The sequence below is a fragment of the Netta rufina genome (genome assembly GCF_964035555.1).
Source record: "Netta rufina genome assembly, chromosome: 3".
Taxonomy (NCBI): Eukaryota; Metazoa; Chordata; class Aves; order Anseriformes; family Anatidae; genus Netta; species Netta rufina.
In genome coordinates this window covers 76509263-76533316 of record NC_140125.1, presented here as the reverse complement: position 1 = coordinate 76533316, position 24054 = coordinate 76509263, and the positions used below count along the sequence as shown (strand labels likewise).

The following is a 24054-nucleotide window of genomic DNA, read 5'->3' as shown; positions in this document are numbered from 1 at the left end:
ATGTTTGAAAACTTACATTTATGCCTGTTTGTAGAAATTATGCTTACTATGGGAGAAGCACTGATAAGGAGACAGAATAAGTAGGAGACATAAATTAAAATAAAACATGCAGAACACAATTTCAGTCAAAACATTTAGAAAGAGAGCTTGGTTAAGCCAGCTCTGTTTAAGAGATGATGAGAATCCAAAGGAAACTTTGTAGTTGCTCAAATCCTAGAGAAAAATTGACAAATGATTTTTTACACAGGTTACCTTTAGTTATGTTAGTTTTTATGTGTGTATAACATACACTTGTATATGAATAAAGGATCATGCTATATATAATTTTTTTTGCTGTTGTTATTATTAGTAGAGATAATAGGCTGATGTTCTTGTGAAAATATAAAAGTTAAATTTCAGTGTATTGTTGTAGCAAAATTAGTTTTCCAAAATTTGCAAGAACCAATTGTTTGTTTGTTTGTTTGAATTACACTTTTGGTGTTTTGTTTTGCTTTGTAGGGAGGTGGGGTTTTTCTTGTTGTTGTTTGTTTGCTTGTTTCTTTTCCTGTGAGATGACAATGAAACAAGAAGTTATAATTTCATATTATTTTATTGCAGCTTATTCACCACTAAGAGACTAAAGATTAACAATGGAACCATCAAAAGATTTTGTATTCAAGTACAAAGGATTTTACTTTGGTGTAAATACTTCAGTCGAGCACGTAGCTTCTCTGGAGAATTTTGAAATCAAAGACAGTGACATATTTATAGCTACTTATCCCAAATCAGGTAAGAATGGAACTGTTTCCAAAGAGGAAATGAATCTGCCTTTATTCAACCACCTAATCGCAGCTGTGCCTAAGGTTGTTAGCTTTGCTTTTAGACATGAACCGTCTCTGAGGATATGTGGTGCAGCATTAAGTACAAATCCTGCATAGCCATGGCCTGAACAGCAGGACACAGGATGCCTGCTTTTGTCCAACTGAGTTGATCTACCTCATTCTTGGACTCCGTGCTCAGAACAAGCTATGGCCAAAACAAGCTGAGCTCTTGAAGGTACAAGAAGCCCATGGAGAGGTCCTGAGTGGCAGTGGTAGGGGACAGAAAGCCCGAGTGATGCTAACTCATCATCAGGTGGTGCTGGAGCAAGCCGTACAAGTAGGCAGAGGGTCTGGATGGGAGGGCAGCATTTAAGGGACAAAGCTGTAACAGCACTCAGATGAGCACAGCTTTGGAAGTGAGAGCTTTGTGTTGCAAAGTGATGTAGCACCCACTGACAGGAAAGAGTTGGCAGATGATTTTGAGTTATGAATTGCACAGAATATTGTCTCCTTCCCATTCACATCTTTCCCTCTGAAAATATTTTAGAAGTGTGGACCACAGAAATTAAACATCTCATGTTGCTACAACAACCTGAGGAAAGACACAATTTGTGTGGAAGCTGAGTATGCTGGGTGAAAGAACTGAAGGCTTAGTTACCTGCCATGGCTTTTATGGTTGTTATCTTCAGTATGCAAAGCTGTATTTATATTCACAAAGTGAAAAAAAGTACAACTGTACAGAGGCTGTATTTATGGTAATATAATGTCTTTAAAGAAAAATTAAAATAAATAATCAAACAATGTTCAAACAAAAAGCTTTTCTTCTCAGGAACCGTGTGGACTCAGAACATTTTGAGCTTGATACTTCATGAAGGCCACCGAAATGGAACAGAAGATATGGAGCTCATGGACAGAATCCCATGGCTGGAATACAATATAAAAAATAAGGATTATACAAGTCTTCCTGTGCCTCGTGCTTTTGCCACGCACCTGCCTTACTACTTACTTCCAAGAGACCTGAGAAACAAAAGAGGGCGTGTAAGTGATGTTATTTTTGCAATGTACTTAAACACAATGATGAAAATTTGCCTCAGTGATTTTTGTGGCAGAGCTGTGCTCACAGGAACTGTGGAGGCAAGCCTGTAGTGCTGCAGTTAGGTTCTTCACAGATACAGGTGTAGTGGAAAACTGCAGAGTTCTCACCACTTTCTTCTCAATCCCAGTGAAATTTGAAAGAGAAATCTCCTAAGAAGAAAAGAGGATTTGAAATCCAAATGATGCCCAGCAAAGAATGGGAAAATTGACCAAAATCACACAGGCTACACATGTCAGAAAATATATTATGATTTCAGGAAAATCTTGTTTGGGGGCATCTTTCCCCCCTCTGCTGGAATACATAATTCAGTTTGTTCTTATTTTATAGCAAACCATAGAAAGTTTTTTTTTTTTTTCTCTGTGATTTCAACTCAGAGCTTTTGAATTTGAGTTCATTGAGTTCTCCTGCACTGTATCTAGGAATCCTTATTGGAAATACACCTTGGAAATAATAATTTTGTTTTGCTAAAGGCAATCAGAGAACTTTTCAGTTAACAGGAGTCTAATGCAGTAATTTTACCCAGTTAGAAATGCAGTTTGAGAGCAGGGTTTTTCTCTCTCCCTGCAAACACCTGTAGCCTCGTAAGGGCAATGTGCCCATCTGAGAGGCAGGAGGGTTCCCATCTTACTGGAGGTACCCAGTGTTTGCCTGAGGCAGAAGTCAGCAAGAGCCAAAATAACCCTTGACTGTAACAAGGATTTCCTTTAGGACGGTGGGACTCCCCCTTGTCATTCACAATCTTCTGCCTCTGGCACCAGCACCATGGAGCAGCAGTTCAGGTCACAGAGCATGAATGCTGTTAACACTGTACCTGAGTTTTGATTTACCATAAATTATTGTACATTTCCTCATGAGTACCTACAGAAAGTACACCACAAAGGGAAGATTTGCTATACTACCTGTAAGCTTAACATGATAGTCACATTGAGACTGGTTTCTCACACTTTTGGTGGTAACTGTAAGGACATCTATGGACAACTGCACTGATGGTCAGGATATCAGAGCCCTGTAACATCTCTGAGACCTGTTGTTTTGCAGATTATTTATGTTACCAGGAACCCCAAGGATGTGCTGGTTTCTTACTACCACTTTTCCAAATTCATCACAACACTAGAGGAAGTTCCAGATTTTAACATTTTCATGGAGAGGTTTTTAGCTGGCAAAGGTAGGATATCTTTCTTACTTAAGGAGTCCAAATCCTGGCCCATGCCCTCAGATTGAATAGAGATTAATTTTATCAATACATAACAAGTACCCAGAACCCTCAGCTATGCTGTAACCTGGATCCAAAGCTTCAGAGGTTGCCTGAGCTTAGCACCATTTTCTGATTAACTTGGGTCCAAAGGTGGTAGCATACTCAAGGCATTGCTGCTCCCCAGCAATGTGCAATCTGCTTGTCTCATCTGCATTGGATACCAATTCAGAATATAGTCATTATGACTGAGGAGCTCTTAACACCTTCTGCACTTGGTTAGTGGAGCTGAACCCATAGGAAAAGACACAGTATGGGAAAAATAGGAAGTAGATTTTTGCTTCTGCCATTATTAGTGCAGATTGCCAGAAACCAGAGGGGGTTTGCCACATGAGCATAAAGAATTGTCACCCATAGGCTGTGAGCACACATCCCACACCCTCTGTAAAAAGCCCATCTCATTATGCCTTTATGGGCATAACTGCCCTCTGAGTCTTGGGGAAAATGGAACAGAAGAGAGGAATGCCTATGCTCCTCTCCCCAAAAATACTGCACAGGCCCAAAAATGACTGATATTGTTACTGTTTTACTGTTAGCTGTAAATAACATTTCTCTCTCTCTCTCTCTCTCTCTCTCAATTATTTTCCCTTGATAAGTGCTTGCCAGTTGTTGGTTTGATCACGTTGCAGGCTGGTATGGCCATGCTGAGGATTTCAATATACTCTTCCTTACCTATGAAGACATGAAAAAGGTAAGGTCAATTATATCACTGCATTCAAGGTTTTCTCCTCTGTCGTGGTTTAACCCGGCCGGCAGCTAAACACCACGCAGCCGTTCGCTCACCCTTCCCCCTCCCTCTCTGGGACGGGGGAGAGAAATGGAAAGTGAAGCCCGTGAGTTGAGATAAAGACAGTTTAATAAGACAGGAAAATAACAATAACAACAACAACAACAACAACAACAACAACAACAACAACAACAACAACAACAATAATAATAATAATAATAATAATAATAATACAATGATGATAATAGTACTACTAATAATAATATGTACAAACAAGGGATGCACAGTGCAATTGCTCACCACCCGCTGACCGATGCCCAGCTTAACCCCGAGCAGTCCGGCCCCCTCCCCCGGCTAGCCACCCCTATATATTGTTTAGCATGACGTCAGATGGTATGGAATACCCCTTTGGCTAGTTCGGGTCACCTGTCCTGGGTCTGTCCCCTCCCAGCTCTTACTGCACCCCCAGCCTGCCTGTTGGCAGGACAGAGCAAGAAGCTGAGATGTCCTTGGCTTGGTATAAGCACTGCTCTGCAACAATTAAAACATCGGGGTGTTATCAGCACTCTTCTCATCCTAAGACAAAACACAGCATTCCACCAGCTACTAGGAAGAAAATCAACTCTGTTCTAACTGAAACCAGGACAGCCTCCCATATCAAATGCATTTTCAGATTGTTCTTTATAACTATGTTTTATATTGGAAAGTGCTTAGTCCCTTATGGAGCAGAATCAAATTGAGATTTTTGAGAGAATAAAGTCATTTTTTCTAATTGGTGCAAGATTGTATCAACCACTAAAGAATTATTGGTTAGATCACCTTCTACTAGGACAAAAGTAATCTTCTGTACAATCCCAAAACAAACAAACAAACAAACAACAACTAAAAAAAACACCAACCAACCAACCAAAAAACTTTCTGAAAAAGTACAGGACAAGAATTTTGTAAAAAAAAAATCTGAAATATTATAGGACAAGACTTTTGTGAATAACAAAAAAAATATGCTCATAACAGTTCCACTAAAGAAAATTAATACTCTATGGGGTCTTCCTGTGTCTTTGTGCAACTTCTCTTTTCCCCAAGGCAGCTCGCTGCCATAGCAGGCTACAGCATCCCTAACTTGAGAGCTCAAGACATGCAAGTGAGACTATGCTCTCATAAAAAACATGGCCTCTTTTGAACCCAAATTCATGCCCTTTTATGATCCTGTATTTAGTTCTTTGCATCATCAAGACCCTTCAAAGTAACATTATTGCAGGATCTCAGAAGTGCTGTGCTGAAGATCTGCAACTTCCTAGGCAAGAAGCTGAGTGAAGAGGAAATAGAAAGTGTTGTGAGACAGGCTACTTTTGAGAACATGAAGAAAGATCCCAGGGCAAACTACGAGAACCTGCCAGATGACATCGCAGACAAAAGCAAGGGTAGATTTCTACGAAAAGGTAAAATGGAAGCAGTCCAATGTAACAACTACCTAATTCCTCTTCTTGATACAAGATGTACCTAGGGCTTATGAACTTAGCTGGAATGCCCCCATCATCAGAGGGACAGGTCAGGTTAGCCATGATTAAATTCATAAGAGCTGTTTTATTGTTAAGGCATCACTGATTTTACCACATTTTCCTAAGGATGATAAAACATTGTGTTTTACTGATTGCAACAGAAGTTGCAGAAGGCCTGCACGATATCAGAGAAGATCTGAGGGTTGTACTGAACCAGGGGTAAGGTTCTCACTGGGGGCTGACATGGTTATGAGCAATTTGCTAAATGGATAGGTAGCTTTCACTGGGGAGAAAAGCATCTCTCAGACAAAAAAAAAAGAAAAAAGAAAAAAAAAAAGGTGGTGCTTCTAGGCCTCCAAGAGACTTACCAACTTACCATCTAGACACAAGAGTGAATTTGATTTGAACAGTGACGGTCTACCAGGATAGGCTGCTTAAGGCTGAAAACAGTGCAGCCCTCCTTCACATGTGTTTTTTCTTACTTTTCAAGGCAAGAGTCATCTTCACAGTATGAGCATAGCCTCTTTTATCAACTACCCTCAAGGTAAACACGAGGCATCCTGGGCTTTCTTAGGATGGCCTGATGCACAGTGTAGGACGAGAGCTCTAGGGGTTAAAGAGTGGTGCAGTCAGAGAAGAAGAAGAAAAAAAAAAAAAAAGAGGTGTTACTTTTAACACTTTCCCACATCTCATATTTGATCTCAAAGGAATCACTAAAAAACACAACCAGTGAGCTGAGTAACGTTATGGAGAGACAGGACTATATGCTGCGCTATATTCACATCACCTAGACTTGGAAGTGAATCCTCCGAAGAGCACACGGAGTCTCTCCCAGGGGACCAGCAGCTGAGAGATGCTGAGGAAGCCAGGAAGAGCTTCGTGAGGATAGCGCTCGCTGTCAGCAGACAGGCTTTCAGACAGGTGCATGTTCTGCTTCTCACCCCCCTTTGTTGCTTCTTTCTTCAGGCACTGTTGGAGACTGGAAAAATATGATGACAGTGGCGCAGAGTGAAAGGTTTGATGAAGTACTTAACGAGAAAATTAAGACCCTGCCCATCAAAATCACCTGGGATATTAACAGTGAAATGTAGGCTGGTTTTGACTCTCATCATCCTATGGAGTCGATGGATGTACCTGAAGTTCTAGAATAACAAAATACATCAATTTTCACCTGTGTTATAGAAAGAATACTGTAGCATCTCATTCAGAAAACATGCCTTGTCTGAGAGCTATTCAATTTCATCAGTTTCCTCTTTGTAATTTTACAAGATACTTACAAGTTAATTTTCAAAGTAAACTGTGAGTTCCTTTCTTTGTGTTTGCTTTTACATTCACTGACTTTAACAATACCGAAGTTGTAGAAACCCAAGTGAAGATAGATTGGTGTTAAAGATAGTTTAAAATTGTATGCAAATATTTCTACTTGTGAATTTCTCGAGGCTTCTTTTGGTAGACCTTTAAATGTCTGGACTGCAAATAAGATTGACCGTCTGTGCTATAGATCTGGTTTCATATATTTCAATTTATACTAGCTTGGTAAACTCAAATACCCAACCCTTAGCTATTAAACTGGCCTTTTTGTTGCATTTTCTGGTGTTGCCTATTGACTGAAACACTTCGTTGCATTGTCTATTACCGTTCTTCGGGTCATGTTTGACAATTTGCTGCTTGAAGTTTTTGAGAAAAACACACACCATAATCACAGTGGTTTCTTAAGTGAATGCCCACTCTGTCCTACCTAATGATCTACTAGACCTAGAGGTAAAAACCTGACAGCAACCTGTGACTCCTATACACATTAACACACTATCAGGGTTTAATCTGTCCTTGACACAACTCCATGCAGTGGCTTCCCCAAGGGCTTCCCATGAGAAGACGGGTACAGAGATGTATCTCAAGATTTTTTTCTACCAATAACTGAAAAAATGTTTATGTCCACACCACCACTCCTGACATGCACCCGGTCTGTGACATATTCACCTTTCTAGACAGCAATGTGTTTTATGTAGCTTACAAAGGGAAGTCCATCTCCTGAATATTTATCAATTTTGTCCATTGAAATTGCTCACAAACTGTAGCTCCTCCCCTTATCAAAGACACTGACAAGTCTCTGATATGCCTCCAGCATTTTTCCCCTCTAACACTCTTCTGTGTTTTTCACTATGGCCTTACTCAAGAGGGCAGAAGGAAGGATCACGATCTAAGGAAGAAACATTTTGTTCCATTTTTTTTTCTCTTTTCTTACTTTTTTATTTTTATTTTTTTTCCAGACACCAAGTGCACTCACTGCTCCCAAAGACCAGCTTGCTCTTCTCATTTTCAATCCATCTCCTTAAGCCTTCTCACAGGTTCTACCTGCTTTTTGCTGGACAGAATTATTTCATGCACGGCATGCTCTTGGCTCCTTCAATTTGACATAGGTGACCTCATATCATTAGCTTACAAGAAGGTTTTTACGTACCCCCGATGGTACAGTCAGATCATCTTTTCTTCTGGAACTTCACATCCCCAATACCAAGAAAACTTACAAAATAAACCTCATGATTTACAAAATTGCTACACCCCCTGGCATACAAGTTTGAGCTTCAGACATGGGGACTGGTGATTTTTTTCCACCTGTACATACTTACCCTGGCCACAGAAAACATAAACAAGTTCAAAGTCAGAAGACTACTGTTGGTCTTTTGCTGAGTTTACTTTTAGTACAAATAAAGCCTGGTACAAGTTGGACCTTGATCTTTTTTTTTTTTTTCCAATGGTAGACTATAACAACAACACCAATCACAGAAATAAAAAGCCACATACTTGTCATACTACCCACACAGTGTTCCACAGCCCACTGATGCCAGCTACCTCTATCAGTTGGCAGATTTCACTAGCACTCTCAGTCAAATTCCCTTTTATTTCACAGATGTTAATGGATAATAAAGCTAAACAAATCAGAAGCTCAGTCTATGAAATGTCTGTCAAAGTCTTGGAGAAATGGACTTAAGCAATTTTTTTTTGTTATTTCAATCCTTAGCACCTCTGCTTGGAAACAAAAGATGCAAGTAACAATGAAAAATACATTTCTGCATTTTAACTTGAGAGTTGTAACTTTAAACAACACATCCTCTGCGTAAAAAACAATAAAAATATTAATGTGAAAACAGAATAGAAAACCCCATTAATCTAGGAATAACATTAGCAAGAAACTTGTTTTTCTCACTTAGATAACTCTTGTATCATCAGTGACTTAGAAAACTTTTTCAGATTACCACATTTTGCATGGATTACATAGTATTCTTGAATTCAGTCCAGATTTAAGGAGAACCAAATCATTGTTTTTATGAAAAATATCCTAGTTTTAAATGTATAAACTGACAGTGGAAAGTAATTTTTTTATTTTTTTTTTTTGAATGCAGCTGAAATGAGGCATAGCAGAAGAAAATTAAATTCAGTGTTGAACAGCATTTTAAAGTACACTAGCAATTGCACAGGAAGCTGGACACGGTCACTATGAAGCTTTCGATCCAACTGCATCTTTGGAAAAGTCAGATTTAACATCACATTAGCTTACAAGGTTTTTAAGCATATTTGGTAACGTCTGCTGGAGCTCAGATCCTGCTTATTGCTTTGAAACATACATCATCACTGAAACCTAGACGCTTATCTGGAGTTCTTAGGTGCCAAAATTAAAAAGATCAAATAGAGGATGGTAGGAACAAAGGCACGTGGTTAATTTATAAAAGCATTTATAGGGTACTTGAACATTTATTTCTGTCTATTAGAAATGCTTGTTTATTCATCTTGAATAGAAAAAGACATGACTACTGGAACATGTTATATCAGATCATCCTAAACAGATGTTCTCAAGTGGCACGAGCAGGTAAGCTTATATATCATTAAATTATTTCTGGAATGAAATCTCTCATCTTGCATATGGAATTTCTATATACTAAAGTTCAAAAAACATTTATTCCTCTAAGCAATGACTCTAAGTTTTTAGAATCTTTCCAAATAAAAAAGAAGTATCTTATTTCCACAATTACTATACATACACAGTTAAATTAATTCCCTTTAAGAAAGAAATGCCAAGCGGGAAAGCTCTATATGCCTTCCATTTCATTGTCGTACCTGTGCACACTGAATTAGACCGATAAAAAAAAGAAAGAAAAGAAAAAGTAAAAGATTGTATTAACTTCTGCTCCTCTCTGCTCCTAATTACTAATGTTGTCGATAAAAAGAGGAACAAAAATTAAATCAAGCAACTGAATAATTACAATAGTCTCTCAGTACTGCTTTAACCTTTTCATGGGTTATGTCAGTTCTCTAATCTCTGTGTTAGAGATAAGTAAATGTTGAATGGAAGCCAAAGAGCAAGGTGGTTGTGGGTGTACGCCTTGGTTAAATAGGAAACCTCAAACCTCTCTCGAAGTATTTGTGGTCACCGAACGGGAAAGGAATAACATACATCTCCGTGGGCACCAGAAAGAGAGCAGAGAAGGTAAGCAGGCCTGAAATTAATTATTGCAACTGTAGATCTGTGAGTTGAATGATGCTATACAACCCTGCCATTAAAGCGAGAATAGTTGTGCACAGACCTCTTTTGTCGAACATTTTGAGAAGCGCTGTGGGAAGGAGATGCATAGGCACAGGGGCTGTGTGGGCAGAAGTTCAGCCATGAGGAGCTAGGTGTCTGACAGCTGGTGCAGGACGATGAGTTTTACGTCGGTTTTCTGTACAATTCAGCAAGGGATTGGAGTTGTGGCTGTGAGGCAGTCAAATGAGCAGAGTTGAAGTGTACAGTCACTGCGGGTGCAGGAGGTGAATCAGGGGACACCTTTCTGTCTGCAACTGCAGGCAGAATGTTCGACACATTGTTCAGATTCATATCCGGCTGGTAAGAGCATATTTGAATGCCTATTTCTTCTCCCATCAGATATGCTAGACCATGAATAAGCTCTCCAGACAAAGAGGCAAGGCTATTTTTCCTCGTATATTTTTTATTGCATATTCATATATGTGTAAGAAAGAAAAATATGTTTTTTGTTTTGTTTCATTTTTTTTTTTTTTGTTTACAGAATAAGATCATGTAATATTTCTGTGTACTATGCATGGAATGTGTCTTCCTTTAGTTTCTTAGAAATTCTTCATTTTTCCTCTAGGTAGCCATAAAAATATTCCCTCATTCCCCATATCCATTCAGTCTTAGGACTTTCCCAGATTCAAATACTGACTTGAATTCAAATGTGTACCAAATCCTTGGTCTCTAAGTGGGGTTACTGCTGCTACTACTCTTCAGCCTTGTTTCTGGTGCAGTTAATGATTCATCAGTTATTTAATCTATCTCTATAAAAGAACCCAGGTATATAAAAACACAGTTAAAACTGAAACTTTTTGCTTGGCTGTTCCAGTGATGTGGCTGAGATCAACTGGGTGTGCAGTTCCCCTACAGATGCTGGTGGTGGGCAGCTGGAGGAGAGCAGGGAGCATCAGCCCTAGGCTGAGCCACGGAACCAGCCTGAGGGACATCCGTGTGTCCTCCTGAGGCTATACCATGGCAAGAGGTTACCTGGACAAGCAGCTTGTGTGCCCCTTGCTGCTTTATTTTGGCACCTGCCTTTTGGTGGAGCAGCCGCCAAGGGCCCAATGGCAGCACAGGCCCCGTGGGTGGTGCCCGTCTACATGCATGTGCCTCACCGGGGGCAGTCCAAGGGTGTTTCTCGAGGTACCTGGCTATGGCTTGGCAGACACGTCACACAGAAACACTGCTGGGCAATCCTGTGGCCAGCTGAGCTCACAGAGCAGGAGAGCCTAAACAGGAGAGAAGCTGGGCAATAAGGGATGGGATTGGTGGCCTCATTTCCAAGAACTGACTGCCACGATGAACACGGGTCACTTGGCCGGTGGGAATTGCGTAAGCTGCTGATCTGGCAAAACTGAGCTACAGTAAATAGCCAGGTGATGAGGCAAGGGCAAACACTGCAGGCAGAGAGGACAAAGGACGTATCACGTATACTTTGCAAGGGGGAAGGCAGGGAACAGCAACCTGAATAAAAGTCCTGATTGAAATGTCTCTTTTTCCAAATATTTTTCAACCCAAACAAAATAATGGTTGTGATATCCAAGTCTGAAAATGGACTTGCTCAGGTCATTTCTCCTAAGGCTTGTACATTTGTAGTGGGTTTATGTGGCTAGGTTTTGGTAGCAGAGGGCCATAGGAGGGACTTCTGTGAGAAGTATCTAGGAGCTGCCCCATGTTAGTTAATGGCCCCACTTCTGACCAGAGCTGAGCCAGTAAGTGATTGTGCCTCTGTAAGAGCATATTTAAAACAGGGAAAAAAACACTGTGCCACACAGCAGCTGGGACAGTGCGAGGAGTGAGGATCAGCCTTGCAGGCACCAAGGTCAATGAAGAAGGAGGGGGAGAGGTGTTCCAGGCACCAGAGAAGAAATCCCCTGCGGTCTGTGGTGAGGACCATGGTGAAGCAGGATGTCCCCCTGCAGCCCTTGGAGTACCACAGTGGAGCAGGGTTCCACGCTGTAGCCCATGGAGGTGACCACGGTGGAGCAGGTGGACCTGCACCGATGGAGGCTGCAGCCTGTGGAAGGCCCCTACCAGAGCAGATTCGGAGCCAGACCTGTAGCTCGTGAAGAGGAGACCACGCAGGTGCAGAGGGTCTGGGGGGAGCTGCTGCCCGAGGGAGACTCAGGTTGGAGAAGTTTGCACCTGAGGTATGGACCCTGTGGTATGGAATCATATCTGGAGCAGTTATTGAAGAGCTGCTGCCTATGGAAGCCCACGCCGGATCAGTTCATCAAGGATTGTATCCCATGGGAGGGACCCCACAGCACAGGGGACGAGAGTGACCGAGAAGGAGTGGCGGAGAAGAAGCATTACAGACTGACCATAACCCCCGTTCCCCCATTCCCCTGAGCCACTCAAGAGGAGGAGGTGGAAGAAGGTGGATGGGGGGGGAAGGTGCTTTTGGTTTCTTTCCTTTGTTTCTCACTTCTCTAGCTTGTTCGTTATAATCAGTTAATCTTACTATCTCCCTATGCTGAGTCTGTTTTGCCCATCACAGTAATTACTGTGCAATCTCCTCATCCTTGTCTTGACCCTTGAGCCCTTTTCATTGTATTTTCTCCCCACTCCTGTTTGAGGAGGGTTGAGTGAGAGAGCGGTTGTGATGGAGCTCGGCTGTCCAACTGAGGAAAAACAGCACAATGTTTTCTGAAGTACATCTGCTCACTTGGGAGAGAGAGACCTGGATGCTCAAGTTGCTGAAATCCATGGATGTTCAGCTTAAAGGGACACAAACCCAAACCTTCAAACCTGGATGTTCATTTTGCTCTTGCTCAGCTAGAAGAGTTGGTCTCTCTCTTCACTCTGTTAATCTTCCTGTATCTCCCAGAGAATTTGTTCTTCCCTACAATAATGATTAACTTTTTTTTTTTTTTTTTTTTTTCTGGAAATATGCAGCAATGGTATAAAGATACAAGAATACGTCATAAAACCAGTAGGCCTTTTTAAAAACTCACATTTATGCCTACCCATCCCTGTTTGTAGAAATTATGCTTACTATGGGAGAAGCACTGATAAGGAGACAGAATAATTAGGAGACATAAATTAAAATAAAACATGCAGAACACAATTTCAGCCAAAACATTTAGAAAGAGAGCTTGGTTAAACCAGCTCTGTTTAAGAGATGATGAGAATCCAAAGGAAACTTTGTAGTTGCTCAAATCCTAGAGAAAAATTGACAAATGATTTTTTACACAGGTTACCTTTAGTTATGTTAGTTTTTAAGTGTGTATAACATATACTTGTATATGAATAAAGGATCATGCTATATATCTATATTAATATTAGAAATATATATCTAAATTAATATTAGAAACATATCCTGATATTCTTGTGAAAATATGAAAGTTAAATTTCAGTGTATTGTTGTAGCAAAATTAGTTTTCCTAGAATTTGCAAGAACCAATTGTTTGTTTGTTTGTTTTTGAATTGCAATTTTGGTGTTTTGCTTTGCTTGGTTTGTCTTTGTAGGGTGGTGTTTTTTGCTTTTTACTTTGTTTATTTGTTTTTTTGTTGTTGTTGTTGTTTTTCTGTGAGATGACAATGAAACAAGAAGGTATAATTTTATGTTTTCTTATTGCAGCTAATTCACCAATAAGAGACAAAAGATTAATAATGGAACCGTCGAAAGAGTTTATGTTCAAGTACAAAGGGTTTTACTTTGTTGTAAATACTTCAGTCGAGCACGTAGCTTCTCTGGAGAATTTTGAAATCAAAGACAGTGACATATTTATAGCTACTTATCCCAAATCAGGTAAGAATGGAACTGTTTCCAAAGAGGAAATAAATCTGCCTTTATTCAACCACCTAATCGCAGCTGTGCCTAAGGTTGTTAGCTTTGCTTTTAGACATGAACTGTCTCTGAGGATATGTGGTGCAGCATTAAGTACAAATCCTGCATAGCCATGGCCTGAACAGCAGGACACAGGATGCCTGCTTTTGTCCAACTGAGTTGATCTACCTCATTCTTGGACTCCGTGCTCAGAACAAGCTATGGCCAAAACAAGCTGAGCTCTTGAAGGTACAAGAAGCCCATGGAGAGGTCCTGAGTGGCAGTGGTAGGGGACAGAAAGCCCAAGTGATGCTAACTCATCATCAGGTGGTGCTGGAGCAAGCCGTACAAGTAGGCAGAGGGTCTGGATGGGAGGACAGCATTTAAGGGACAAAGCTGTAACAGCACTCAGATGAGCACAGCTTTGGAAGTGAGAGCTTTGTGTTGCAAAGTGATGTAGCACCCACTGACAGGAAAGAGTTGGCAGATGATTTTGAGTTATGAATTGCACAGAATATTGTCTCCTTCCCATTCACATCTTTCCCTCTGAAAATATTTTAGAAGTGTGGACCACAGAAATTAAACATCTCATGTTGCTACAACAACCTGAGGAAAGACACAATTTGTGTGGAAGCTGAGTATGCTGGGTGAAAGAACTGAAGGCTTAGTTACCTGCCATGGCTTTTATGGTTGTTATCTTCAGTATGCAAAGCTGTATTTATATTCACAAAGTGAAAAAAAGTACAACTGTACAGAGGCTGTATTTATGGTAATATAATGTCTTTAAAGAAAAATTAAAATAAATAATCAAACAATGTTCAAACAAAAAGCTTTTCTTCTCAGGAACCGTGTGGACTCAGAACATTTTGAGCTTGATACTTCATGAAGGCCACCGAAATGGAACAGAAGATATGGAGCTCATGGACAGAATCCCATGGCTGGAATACAATATAAAAAATAAGGATTATACAAGTCTTCCTGTGCCTCGTGTTTTTGCCACGCACCTGCCTTACTACTTACTTCCAAGAGACCTGAGAAACAAAAGAGGGCGTGTAAGTGATGTTATTTTTACAGTGTACTTAAAAACAATCTGGAAAATTTGCCTCAGTGATTTGGTCCAAATCCTGTCTTTTTCCTGTTTTAGTTCCCCATGCCTTGGTATAAATATCACCAGCCTAATACATGTGGGGAGATCAGTGACCTTCTAGAGCCCATCAGTTCTGTTTCCTCTTGCCAAATCTCTCCGCCCTAACACTGCTAGAGAGATTCGTGGTACAGCAGTGTATCTCAGGAGGACCTGCCAGGGTCAAAGACTTGGACTGATCTTACTCTTGGGAAAACCTCCAATTCCAGTGAAATTATTAGTCTGGAAAAAAAAAAAAAAAAAGCCTCTGACACTGATGAGTGGCACAGGACTACAGTAGAAAGAGAGATAACATGAAACCCACCTCTTGTTCATCGGTGCTGGGAGTTTCTGAATCAGGCTCCTTACGGTGAATTGTGTCACAGCTCAGGGGCTCTCTTCCATTATAAAAAACTCCTAGAAGCAAATGTAGCCAGTCTACAACACTAAGGCTCACTTACTGAACATGGACATACAGGAAAGTCTGAAGACATACAGGCATTGTCTTGTTCTGACATTGAATTGTTCGCGCAGTTCGCGCAGGCAGTTCGCGCAGTTCGTGCAGTTCGCGCAGGCAGTTCGCGCAGGCAGGGCGCGCAGGAAGGGCAGAGCGCTCCCCCTACACACAAACAACACCTCGTTAACAACAGCCGTAGCTAGGTGATAATGGTCGCCACCAGGCACGGCGCGCTCTCCAGGAAGTCGGTACACACGCAGACCGACTACCCGTTAAAAAATGCCACAGTTCAGGTCACCGGATGCAAGGAGTGTCTGAGCCTGTTGCTGCCATCGGCGGGAGGCAGAGAAACTGCGTGCGTGAGGTGCGAGCAGGTGGATGACCTGGTCCGCATGGTGGCGGAGCTCAAGGAGGAGGTGGAGAGGTTGAGGGCCATCAGGGAGTGTGAGCGGGAGATAGACTTCTGGAGTAACTCCCTGCAGGGCCTCGAGGGGAGGTGCCGAGGTGAGACTCCTCAAATGGGGGCGGACCCCCTGCCCTGTCCCCGTCGGGCAGAGGGAGGGGATCTGGGAGCTGAGGAGGAATGGAAACAGGTCCCTGCTCGACATCGCAGGCGATCCCCTCCCCTTCCGGCCCCACCCTCCCAGGTGCCCTTACACAACAGGTTTGAGGCCCTAGAGATTGAGAGGCTGGTGCGTGAGGAAGAGGTAGCAAATGTTCCCAGGAGGATGCCTGGGGCGAGGAGGTCAACTCCGCGCCTCAGGACTGCCTCCACCAGGAAAGACAGGAGGGTTATTGTTGTTGGTGACTCGATTCTTAGGGGAACAGAGGGCCCTATTTGTCGGCCTGACCCTACCCGTAGGGAAGTCTGCTGTCTCCCTGGGGCCAGGGTCAGGGACGTTGCCAGGAAGCTTCCTAACCTGGTACGCCCCTCTGACTATTACCCCCTTTTGATAGTCCAGGCGGGCAGTGATAACATCGAAGAGAGAAGCCTCAAGGCTATCAAAAGGGACTTTAGGGGACTGGGTCGGTTAGTGGATGGAACGGGAGTGCAGGTGGTGTTTTCGTCCATCCCTATGGTGGCAGGGAGGGGTACAGAGAGGACACGGAAAGCCCACCTGTTAAACACGTGGCTCCGGGACTGGTGCCAACGCAGAAATCTTGGGTTTTTTGATCATGGGGCACTTTACTCGGCACCTGGCCTGATGGCCGCAGACGGGTCCCTATCTTTTAGGGGAAAAAGGATCCTGGGCCAGGAACTGGCAGGGCTCATTGAGAGGGCTTTAAACTAGGTAGGAAGGGGGATGGGGCTGAGGCTAGGATTGTTGGGGCTGTGCCAGGGGGAACAATGGCAAGGCTGGAGGATAAGGCTATGGCCCAGCTGAAGTGCATCTACACCAATGCACGCAGCATGGGTAACAAACAGGAGGAGCTGGAAGCCATCGTGCGGCAGGCAGGCTACGACTTGGTTGCCATCACAGAGACGTGGTGGGACCAGTCTCATGACTGGAGTGCTGCAATGCCTGGCTATAAGCTCTACAGAAGGGACAGGCAGCATAGAAGGGGTGGTGGTGTGGCTCTCTATATTAGAGAGTCTTTCAATGTTGTAGAACTCGAGGTTGGGAATGACAAGGTCGAGTCCCTTTGGGTTAGGATCGGCAGGGACAACAAGGCTAGTGTCCTGGTCGGGGTCTGCTATAGACCGCCGAACCAGGATGAGGAGACGGATGAGGAATTCTACAGGCAGCTGACAGAGGTTGCAAAATCATCAGCTCTTGTACTCGTGGGGGACTTCAACTTCCCTGACATATCCTGGAAGCACAACACAGCCCTGAGAAAGCAGTCTAGGAGGTTTCTGGAGAGCGTGGAAGATAGCTTCCTGACGCAGCTGGTTAGTGAACCTACCAGGGGTGGTGCCCCGCTAGACCTTCTCTTTACAAACAGAGAAGGACTGGTGGAGGACGTGATCGTCGGGAGCTGTCTTGGGCAGAGTGACCACGCAATGGTGGAGTTCACTATTCTTGGCGAGGCCAGGAAGGGGACCAGTAAAACCGCTGTATTGGACTTTCGAAGGGCTGACTTTGAGCTGCTCAGGACACTGGTTGGTGGAGTCCCTTGGGAGGTGGTTCTGAAGGGCAGAGGGGTCCAGGAAGGCTGGGCGCTCTTCAAGAGGGAAGTCTTAATGGCGCAGGAACGGTCTGTCCCCACGTGCCCAAAGACGAGCTGGCGGGGAAGAAGACCGGCCTGGCTCAACAGAGAATTGTGGCTTGATCTTAGGAGGAAAAAGAGGGTTTATAAGCTTTGGAAAAGTGGGCAGGCCACTAAGGAGGACTTTAAAGAAGTAGCGAGGCTGTGCAGGGACAAAATTAGGAAGGCCAAAGCTCATCTGGAGCTCAATCTGGCTACTGCCGTTAAAGATAACAAAAAACGTTTCTATAAATACATCAACACAAAAAGGAGGACTAAGGAGAATCTCCATCCTTTACTGGATGCGGGGGGAAACTTAGTTACAAGAGATGAGGAAAAGGCGGAGGTGCTCAATGCCTTCTTTGCCTCAGTCTTTAGCGGCAATACCGGATGTTCTCTGGATACTCAGTACCCTGAGCTGGTGGAAGGCGATGGGGAGCAGGATGTGGCCCTCATTATCCATGAAGAACTGGTTGGTGACCTGCTAAGGCACTTAGATGTGCACAAGTCGATGGGGCCGGATGGGATCCACCCAAGGGTACTGAGGGAACTGGCAGAGGAGCTGGCCAAGCCACTTTCCATCATTTATCAACAGTCCTGGCTATCAGGGGAGGTTCCAATCGACTGGCGGCTAGCAAACGTGACGCCCATCTACAAGAAGGGCCGGAGGGCAGACCCGGGAAACTACACGCCTGTCAGTTTGACCTCAGTGCCAGGAAAGCTCATGGAGCAGATCCTCCTGAGAGTCATCATGCAGCAATTGCAGGGGAAGCAGGCGATCAGGCCCAGTCAGCATGGCTTTATGAAAGGCAGGTCATGCCTGACGAACCTGATCTCCTTCTATGACAGAGTGACGCGCTGGGTGGATGAGGGAAAGGCTGTGGATGTGGTCTACCTTGACTTCAGCAAGGCTTTTGACACCGTCTCCCACAGCATTCTCCTCAAGAAACTGGCTGCTCTTGGCTTGGACTGGCGCACGCTTCGCTGGGTTAGAAACTGGCTGGATAGCCGGGCCCAAAGAGTCGTGGTGAATGGAGCCAAGTCCAGTTGGAGGCCAGTCACTAGTGGCGTCCCCCAGGGCTCGGTGCTGGGGCCGGTCCTCTTTAATATCTTCATTGATGATCTGGACGAGGGCATCGAGTGCACCCTCAGTAAGTTCGCAGATGACACCAAGTTAGGTGCGTGTGTCGATCTGCTCGAGGGTAGGAAAGCTCTGCAGGAGGATCTGGATAGGCTGCACCGATGGGCTGAGGTCAACTGCATGAAGTTCAACAAGGCCAAGTGCCGGGTCCTGCACCTGGGGCGCAATAACCCCAAGCAGAGCTACAGACTGGGAGAGGAATGGTTGGAGAGCTGCCAGGCAGAGAAGGACCTGGGAGTGATGGTGGATAGTCAGCTGAATATGAGCCAGCAGTGTGCTCAGGTGGCCAAGAAGGCCAACGGCATCCTGGCTTGTATCAGGAACAGCGTGACCAGCAGGGCTAGGGAGGTGATCGTCCCCCTGTACTCAGCTCTGGTGAGGCCGCACCTCGAGTACTGTGTTCAGTTTTGGGCCCCTCGCTACAAGAAGGACATCGAGGTGCTTGAGCGGGTCCAGAGAAGGGCGACGAAGCTGGTGAGGGGCCTGGAGAACAAGTCCTACGAGGAGCGGCTGAGGGAGCTGGGCTTGTTCAGCCTGGAAAAGAGGAGGCTCAGGGGTGACCTTATCGCTCTTTTTAGGTACCTCAAGGGAGGCTGTAGCGAGGTGGGGGTTGGCCTGTTCTCCCATGTGCCTGGTGACAGGACGAGGGGGAATGGGCTTAAGTTGAGCCAGGGGAGTTTTAGGTTAGATGTTAGGAAGAACTTCTTCACTGAAAGGGTTGTTAGACATTGGAACAGGCTGCCCAGGGAAGTGGTGGAGTCACCATCCCTGGAAGTCTTCAAAAGACGTTTAGATGCAGAGCTTAGGGATATGGTTTAGTGGAGGGCTGTTAGCGTTAGGTTGGAGGTTGGACTCGATGACCTTGAGGTCTCTTCCAACCTAGAAATTCTGTGATTCTGTGATTCTGTAATTGCCTTAACCACCTTTCAACAAATTCCTGTATTGTTCCCTGGCAAAGTATCTCATGACAAGATGCTTCTGCTACTCTTTCTTGCAGCAGTCCCCTTTTGCCCCTTCCATCCTCATTTCTGTTGTGAGGTTTCCTGGGGCTGAGTGAGCAGATACCTGTGGCAGAGCTGTGCTCACAGGAACTGTGGAGGCAAGCCTGTAGTGCTGCAGTTAGGTTCTTCACAGATACAGGTGTAGTGGAAAACTGCAGAGTTCTCACCACTTTCTTCTCAATCCCAGTGAAATTTGAAAGAGAAATCTCCTAAGAAGAAAAGAGGATTTGAAATCCAAATGATGCCCAGCAAAGAATGGGAAAATTGACCAAAATCACACAGGATACACATGTCAGAAAATATATTATGATTTCAGGAAAATCTTGTTTGGGGGCATCTTTCCCCCTCTGCTGGAACACATTATTCAGTTTGTCCTTATTGTATCAAACCATAGAAAGTTTTTTTTTTTTTTTTTTTCTCTGTGATTTCAACTCAGAACTTTTGAACTTGAGTTCATTGAGTTCTCCTGCACTGTATCTAGGAATCCTTATTGGAAATACACCTTGAAAATACAACTGTACCAGAGTTGTGATTTACCAGAAGTTATTGTACGTTTCCTCATGAGAACTTGCAGTATTTGCAGAAATATGATGCTAACTCAAAGAGAAATTTAAAACGATTTTCTAGTGTTGATATTTCAACCTGACTACCTTACACAAGTGAAAAGTATCACTGTAACATGGACCCCACGAGGAGTTAGCCACAGGCACTGAATGACCACATAGGGAGTGCTTGCTGCTCTACCTGTAAGCAAAATTACATTCTCCAGTATTTACTTAACATGATTGTTGCATTGAGACTGGCTTCTCATCATTTTAGTGGTACCTGTAAGGACATCTATGGACAACTGCACTGATGGTCGGGATATCAGAGCCCTGTAACATCTCTGAGACCAGTGTTCTTTTTTTTTTTTTTTTTTTGTAGATTATTTATGTTACCAGGAACCCCAAGGATGTGCTGGTTTCTTACTACCACTTTTCCAAATACATGAACATAGTAGAGGAGGATCCAGATTTTAATAGTTGCATGGAGAGGTTTTTAGCTGGCAAAGGTAGGATATCTTTCTTACTTAAGGAGTCCAAATCCTGGCCCATGCCCTCAGATTGAATAGAGATTAATTTTATCAATAAATAACAAGTACCCAGAACCCTCAGCTATGCTGTAACCTGGATCCAAAGCTTCAGAGGTTGCCTGAGCTTAGCACCATTTTCTGATTAACTTGGGTCCAAAGGTGGTAGCATACTCAAGGCATTGCTGCTCCCCAGCAATGTGCAATCTGCTTGTCTCATCTGCATTGGATACCAATTCAGAATATAGTCATTATGACTGAGGAGCTCTTAACACCTTCTGCACTTGGTTAGTGGAGCTGAACCCATAGGAAAAGACACAGTATGGGAAAAATAGGAAGTAGATTTTTGCTTCTGCCATTATTAGTGCAGATTGCCAGAAACCAGAGGGGGTTTGCCACATGAGCATAAAGAATTGTCACCCATAGGCTGTGAGCACACATCCCACACCCCCTGTAAAAAGCCCATCTCATTATGCCTTTATGGGCATAACTGCCCTCTGAGTCTTGGGGAAAATGGAACAGAAGAGAGGAATGCCTACGCTCCTATCCTCAAAAATAATGTGGGTGCCAAAAAAAGTGACTGATATTGTTACTGTTTTACTGTTAGCGGTAAATAACATTCTCTCTCTCTCTCAATTATTTTCCCTTTGGTAAGTGGTCGCCAGTTGTTGGTTCGATCATGTTGCAGGCTGGTATGGCCATGCTGAGGATTTCAATATACTCTTCCTTACCTATGAAGACATGAAAAAGGTGAGGTCAATTATATCACTGTATTCAAGGTTTTATCTTCCCGTACAAATGTATTTTCAGATAGGTCTTTATAATTACGCTTTGTATTGGAAATTGCTTAGTCCCTTATGGTGTAGAATCAAATCGAGACGTTTGAGAGAATAAAGTCATATTTTTTCTTTGGTGTGAGATTTTATCAAAAAAAAAAAAAAAAAAAAAAAAAAGAATTATTGGTTAGATCACCTTCTACTAGGACAAAAGTAATCTTCAGCACGACCTCAAAAAAAAGTTTCTAAAATAGTACAGGACAAGGCTTTTGTGAGTATCTTCAACACAAAAAATGTGCTCATAACAGTTCTACTAAAGGAAACAAATGCTTAAGAGGCAGTTGCTAAGGCACTTGAGGAGCTCTCAGATTGCTGACCAAATGTTCCCTGTTTGGTGTCTGTCTGTGCCTTTGTGCAATTTCTACTTCCTCTTAGGAAGTGCTCCAAAAGGGCACTGCCACAGCGGGTTACAGCATCCCTAACTCGAGAGCTCAAGACATGCAAGTGAGACTATGCTCTCATAAAAAACATGGCCTCTTTTGAACCCAAATTCATGCCCTTTTATGATCCTGTATTTAGTTCTTTGCATCATCAAGACCCTTCAAAGTAACATTATTGCAGGATCTCAGAAGTGCTGTGCTGAAGATCTGCAACTTCCTAGGCAAGAAGCTGAGTGAAGAGGAAATAGAAAGTGTTGTGAGACAGGCTACTTTTGAGAACATGAAGAAAGATCCCAGGGCAAACTACGAGAACCTGCCAGATGACATCGCAGACAAAAGCAAGGGTAGATTTCTACGAAAAGGTAAAATGGAAGCAGTCCAATGTAACAACTACCTAATTCCTCTTCTTGATACAAGATGTACCTAGGGCTTATGAACTTAGCTGGAATGCCCCCATCATCAGAGGGACAGGTCAGGTTAGCCATGATTAAATTCATAAGAGCTGTTTTATTGTTAAGGCATCACTGATTTTACCACATTTTCCTAAGGATGATAAAACATTGTGTTTTACTGATTGCAACAGAAGTTGCAGAAGGCCTGCACGATATCAGAGAAGATCTGAGGGTTGTACTGAACCAGGGGTAAGGTTCTCACTGGGGGCTGACATGGTTATGAGCAATTTGCTAAATGGATAGGTAGCTTTCACTGGGGAGAAAAGCATCTCTCAGACAAAAAAAAAAGAAAAAAGAAAAAAAAAAAAAGGTGGTGCTTCTAGGCCTCCAAGAGACTTACCAACTTACCATCTAGACACAAGAGTGAATTTGATTTGAACAGTGACGGTCTACCAGGATAGGCTGCTTAAGGCTGAAAACAGTGCAGCCCTCCTTCACATGTGTTTTTTCTTACTTTTCAAGGCAAGAGTCATCTTCACAGTATGAGCATAGCCTCTTTTATCAACTACCCTCAAGGTAAACACGAGGCATCCTGGGCTTTCTTAGGATGGCCTGATGCACAGTGTAGGACGAGAGCTCTAGGGGTTAAAGAGTGGTGCAGTCAGAGAAGAAGAAGAAAAAAAAAAAAAAAGAGGTGTTACTTTTAACACTTTCCCCCATCTCATATTTGATCTCAAAGGAATCACTAAAAAACACAACCAGTGAGCTGAGTAACGTTATGGAGAGACAGGACTATATGCTGCGCTATATTCACATCACCTAGACTTGGAAGTGAATCCTCCGAAGAGCACACGGAGTCTCTCCCAGGGGACCAGCAGCTGAGAGATGCTGAGGAAGCCAGGAAGAGCTTCGTGAGGATAGCGCTCGCTGTCAGCAGACAGGCTTTCAGACAGGTGCATGTTCTGCTTCTCACCCCCCTTTGTTGCTTCTTTCTTCAGGCACTGTTGGAGACTGGAAAAATATGATGACAGTGGCGCAGAGTGAAAGGTTTGATGAAGTACTTAACGAGAAAATTAAGACCCTGCCCATCAAAATCACCTGGGATATTAACAGTGAAATGTAGGCTGGTTTTGACTCTCATCATCCTATGGAGTCGATGGATGTACCTGAAGTTCCAGAATAACAAAATACATCAATTTTCACCTGTGTTATAGAAAGAATACTGTAGCATCTCATTCAGAAAACATGCCTTGTCTGAGAGCTATTCAATTTCATCAGTTTCCTCTTTGTAATTTTACAAGATACTTACAAGTTAATTTTCAAAGTAAACTGTGAGTTCCTTTCTTTGTGTTTGCTTTTACATTCACTGACTTTAACAATACCGAAGTTGTAGAAACCCAAGTGAAGATAGATTGGTGTTAAAGATAGTTTAAAATTGTATGCAAATATTTCTACTTGTGAATTTCTCGAGGCTTCTTTTGGTAGACCTTTAAATGTCTGGACTGCAAATAAGATTGACCGTCTGTGCTATAGATCTGGTTTCATATATTTCAATTTATACTAGCTTGGTAAACTCAAATACCCAACCCTTAGCTATTAAACTGGCCTTTTTGTTGCATTTTCTGGTGTTGCCTATTGACTGAAACACTTCATTGCATTGTCTATTACCGTTCTTCGGGTCATGTTTGACAATTTGCTGCTTGAAGTTTTTGAGAAAAACACACACCATAATCACAGTGGTTTCTTAAGTGAATG

The 24054-nt window shown here is 43.1% G+C and overlaps 2 protein-coding genes across 2 annotated transcripts; both read left to right on the top strand.

The window, feature by feature from the left end:
* Positions 1 to 626: 626 nt before the first annotated feature.
* LOC311207942 (amine sulfotransferase-like) lies at positions 627 to 6465 on the top strand (the record flags this gene model as incomplete). Its single annotated transcript, XM_084284328.1, has 6 exons — positions 627 to 768; positions 1630 to 1838; positions 2935 to 3061; positions 3745 to 3839; positions 5134 to 5314; positions 6341 to 6465. The coding sequence occupies exons 1-6, from the start codon at positions 630 to 632 to the stop codon at positions 6463 to 6465; spliced, it is 876 nt and encodes a 291-aa protein (XP_084140454.1). The 5' UTR covers positions 627 to 629.
* A 7088-nt stretch (positions 6466 to 13553) lies between these two features.
* Positions 13554 to 23422, top strand: LOC311207941 (amine sulfotransferase-like; the record flags this gene model as incomplete). Its single annotated transcript, XM_084284327.1, has 6 exons — positions 13554 to 13695; positions 14557 to 14765; positions 20547 to 20673; positions 21347 to 21441; positions 22089 to 22269; positions 23298 to 23422. Exons 1-6 carry the CDS (start codon positions 13557 to 13559, stop codon positions 23420 to 23422), a joined length of 876 nt encoding a protein of 291 aa, XP_084140453.1. The 5' UTR covers positions 13554 to 13556.
* Between the last annotated feature and the right edge of the window lie 632 nt (positions 23423 to 24054).